We start from the raw sequence: 4694 nt of genomic DNA on the forward strand, positions 1-4694 counted from the left end.
GTACAGTACAGGCCAACACTTAGTGGTCAAACAAAAGGTATCCACAGACCAAAGTGAGCCTGGAGGCTGCCAGTTCACAACCCCTGTTCTATATGGTAAATAGAGCTGATTGCTGGCCCATGTTTTCTCCAAGTCTAGAAGTGCTTTCTCATATTATGTGACTGCTAATACAATGGTGATTCATTAATGTTTTTCCACATACATTCAACCACAGACACACACACACACACACACACATACACTCAAAACATACCGCATGAGATTAGAGTTGAAGAAGACAGAAATAGAGAATATTTCAAACTTATTTCTAGGACTTGAGAGAACAGCTAGAATTTCAGACTCATAGGACATCTGTGTCATGAGAACTGTTGTTCCAAAGATGCCCCTAGGCTGATTTCAATTAATCATCCTGGGGTGTCCTCAGGAGGCTGCTCTTTCCTTGGAGCTGAAGGAACCCCTCTTTTCTCTTTGGGCAAGGGAGTGTACCCTTTCAGTTTGGAAGGACAGTCACACGGGCACTACATTTGGAAAAGCCAGTGTCCCCAAGCTTACCTGTGTAGTTGAATCTTTCAACTCCCTATCAGTGGGTGGTGTGACCTATCACAGTCCTTCCCAAACTTTCACGTGCAAATGATCCCCTGAGGATCTTGTTAATATGCAGATTCTGATTCAGTGGGTCTGGGTGAATCTGAGACTGCATTTTTCACATGCTCTAGGTGATGCCAAGGCTGCTAGGCTGCAAGCCACCCTTTGAGTAGCTGAAGCCAAGTGGACCAGGAACAGGCTCTGGCTTCAGGCCATCTGGGTTCAAGGCCATTGCCAGTTCAGCTAGCTGAATCTCCTAGGGAAATTCACTTGGTTAACCTCTCCAAGCCACGTTGGTTGCCTCCTTTTACTGGTACAGCCTTGTTCACATGACGTAGTGGTAAAAACACGGGCTCTCTTGCCTGGTTATCTGTCTTTGAATTCTGGCCTTGCCTCCTCATTTTGTGACCACGGGTAAGTGACTTAACCTTGCTGGGCCTCAGAATCCTCCTGCATCAAATGGGAACTATGGCAGCACTGACCTCTCGGGGGTTGTTGTGAGTATTAAAAGAGCATTAACGCCTGTAACTGTTTGGAACAGTGCCTGGCCCATAAGAAGCACCTCGCAAATGTTGGCTGGCCTCTGTGAGAGTGCTCTGTGAATTAAAGTACACAAATGCATTCCCTTTTTGACCTAGAAAAAAACCGTCCCAGCGAAGACTCCATCCCTTGCACCCGTGACCTCAGTTGGAGGGAGTCGTTCACCTATGGAGAGTGGGAAAGAGAGAACCCCGCTGGGCCGCAGCCCCTCTCACTCCTCAGCACTCTGGCAGCCTCCACCGGCCCCAGCTGGCACCACTCATAGGTACGGTGATGGGATTAATCCAGCTGCCTTCCTGGGACAGGCCTGGAATTCTACCTCAGGTCTGGGTTCAGGTCCTAGGGTCCTGGGGATGATTCCAGGAGGCTGTGGGGTGGGAGTGGGGGGCCTCTTTCTTTCTTTTTTTTTCAATCATTATTTTATTTTTTAATAAATTTATTTATTTACTTTTGGCTGCGTTGGGTCTTTGTTGCTGCATGCGGGCCTTCTCTAGTTGCGGCGAGCAGGGGCTACTCTTCGTGGTGGTGCGCGGGCTTCTCATTGCGGTGGCTTCTCTCGTTGTGGACCACGGGCTCTAGGCGCTCAGGCTTCAGTAGTTGTGGCTCGCAGGCTCTAGAGCGCAGCCTCAGTAGTTGTGGTGCACAGGCTTAGTTGCTCTGTGGCATGTGGGATCTTCCCGGACCAGGGCCCGAACCCATGTCACCTGCATTGGCAGGCAGATTCTTAACCATTGCGCCACCAGGGAAGCCCTCAGCCCTCTTTCTTCTCGCCCTGTTCTCCTTTACCTCCAACTGGCCTGAGTGAAACCCTAAGTATGGCACCTCCAGAGCCACCAGAGGCCCCTGGGAGTTCCTGCAAGTGGCTCTGAAGGGACAGAGACTAGCAGGACGCTGCCATCACTAGAGCTGCCTTCTCCCTGCAGTGTGGGAGGCATGAGGGTCTGCCTCTGCAGCGGGGAGGGGAGAGCTCCTTTTTCTTCCCTGAGCTCCTTGGGAGCCCCAACCTTCCACTGAGAGGAGTGGGAAGGAGCTAGGGGCCCTAGTTGGGGCCCAGCCCTTACCTTCCCAAGCTCCAACCCTCATCCATCCATCCATGTATTCATTTAACAGTTATTCATTAAGTACTTCCTTTGTGCCTCTGTCTGACCAGAGAGAGATCCCTAAAGAAGTTAGAAGTGGTTATATGTTTTCCAGAGTAAAGTATTATCAATAAAGCACTAACTCTTACAAGTTACCTGTTATTAATAGTTGACAATTTAAAAAATTAACAGAAGTATCTAGGTGCCCACGGAAGAGCTTTTAAGGTGTTATATCTTATTGAAAGTTTTTCTCTCCTACACCTACAAGAAGTTCTATTTGAGCCACATTTTCACACTGGAGAGAATCTATGCAGCCCTCGCCAACGCCACTCTGCAGCATTCAGCTTTCTGAGGGACTCTATCTGGATGGAGGGGAAGAGAAAGCTGTAACTAAGGAAAAACTAGAATAATCTCACGCTGACAACATAGCCTTTCCCTGGAGAACCACTTGGGAGCATGGCTCCTGGATGAGAAGCATTATTCCAGCATCATTCCAGTCCATAACCATGTCCTCACCACTGCACATCACCACACCTCACCTCCATTCCAGCACAAGAAGACGTGCTCTCAGAAGGACCAGGACCAAGAGATGGAGAGAAGGAAGGAAAGAGAACCAGGACCAGAGGAGAGGTGGAAGAGAACAAAACGGGGGTGAAGAGGAATGTGGAGGGTGGAAATCAGAGAAGGAAGATGCAGAAAAGTGGTGACAGAAAGAAACAGAAGAGAGGACATGACAAGTACACCTCTGAGAGAGGCCTCACCGAGCTTCTATTTATCTAATTTAAAACTTGAAAGTAAGGCCATATACCAAAAGAGATATGTGTTTTCTTCTCCGCTCAGATTCCTCTGGATAAGGATGAAGAGACAGAAATGAATTCCAGCCAAAGGCTTCTCCTTAAATGCCCCTTTTTGCCAGTTTCTCTTGTTAGTCCCTCTTTTCTGATTCAAGCTTTAGACCCTCTTCCTTAGTGCATTCCCTAACTTGAACTTGCTAGCCTGGCCCTGCTGTTCCAAATGGCGGTTTGGGTTTGAGGCTGCAGAAAGGTTCCTGCAGGAGGTTGTAAGACAAGGTCTGTGAGGTAGGCGGAGTTTCTCTTTTGTGTTCAAACTTTCAAAGTTTACCACTGTCTCAGCCCTACAAACACTGGCTCACTTTCTTTTGCATATGACACCCCCTTGAAATGTTGACATATCTCGTTAGTGCTTATTAGAGATTCCAAGGAGAAGAGACACAGGCTCAAAGCACAGGTAAATCAGAGGTTCCAGGCTTAAAGTATAGGTAAAATCAGGGGTTCACACATTATTGATCAAGAGAATCACTAAGGAGGGTCTGCCAGACGGCCCATGGACTGACCTCTATTTAAAATGCACAATATTTCACATTCAATAAAAACCAGACTATGAGTATTTCAGAAAAGCTACCCAACCTTCTAATTGGAAAGCTTTTTTGGATGTCTTGCTTTGATTTAGGATACCCTAGGAGGGTCTTTTTCTTCACTGAAGTGGGTTTTTTTGGCGGGGCGGGGGGGCAGTGACAAAATAACTCTTTTTTTAAACTTTTCATTTTATATTGGAGTACAGTTGATTAACAATGTTGTGATAGTTTCAGGTGATTCAGTTATACATATACATGTATCTATTATTTTTCAAATTCTTTTCCCATTTAGGCTGTTACATAATATTGAGCAGAGTTCCCTGTGTTATACAGTAGGTCCTTGTTGGTTATCCATTTTAAATACAGCAGTCTGTACATGTCAATCCCACACTCCCTAACTATCCCTTCCCCCCGTTCACTGAAGTGGTTTTCAGACTGAAATGGCTGGAGGGCTAAAAAGTAAGTTCCTGGACCACCTGGACCATTCTTGCCAAGAATGAGTTATGTCCTAATTCTTGGTGCTTTCGATATCCACATAGATGATCCTTCCCATACCCGGGTCGCTGTTACTGTCCTTCACCCTCCTCAGACACTGACCCCCCTGATTTTACCCTAGAGCTTGTCATTAATAACTGCACCCCACCCCATTATTCCTACTCTCCAACTATGCCATCTCCTGTATTTCCCTGAGTTCAATAATCCTTCAACCCCACCAATCCTGCAATCTCTTGCTCCTTCTGGGTTTTCACTATCCCTCACTCTCCTCACGTGCTCAGTCCCTTCCCCTCCAGCCTAGATTCCAGAATCCATCCTGAATATTATCACTCCCTCGCAAGTACCCTCAGCACCTTTGTGTCTCTTCCACTTTACTCTACTTACCGACCAAGTCCAATTCTCCACCAACTGCGCCATGCCACTAAACCTGCCTGGAGAAAAACCACATGACATACTAACCATTTGCACCTCAAAGTCATCATCTCAGGCCTCAAGAGGGTCCTTAATGTTGCCTGGAGATCATACTATGTTCCCCTCATATGTTCTCTCTGCTGAATGGCTATTTCACATCTTCTCCCTCTTTAAACCCCCCACTGCCTCCTGATGACCCAGCTTCCCAT

The 4694-nt window shown here is 47.0% G+C and overlaps 1 protein-coding gene across 1 annotated transcript in view; it reads left to right on the forward strand.

The window, feature by feature from the left end:
• GARIN1B (golgi associated RAB2 interactor 1B) overlaps positions 1–2556 on the forward strand; it is a 13906-nt gene extending 11350 nt beyond the window's left edge. Inside the window, 3 exon segments of the mRNA XM_007469726.1 lie at positions 1224–1370; positions 1373–1390; positions 2450–2556. Coding sequence (XP_007469788.1) covers positions 1224–1370; positions 1373–1390; positions 2450–2556 — 272 coding nt within the window.
• Positions 2557–4694: the final 2138 nt, after the last annotated feature.

This window comes from Lipotes vexillifer, unplaced genomic scaffold (genome assembly GCF_000442215.2).
Source record: "Lipotes vexillifer unplaced genomic scaffold, Lipotes_vexillifer_v1.1 scaffold1329, whole genome shotgun sequence".
Taxonomy (NCBI): Eukaryota; Metazoa; Chordata; class Mammalia; order Artiodactyla; family Lipotidae; genus Lipotes; species Lipotes vexillifer.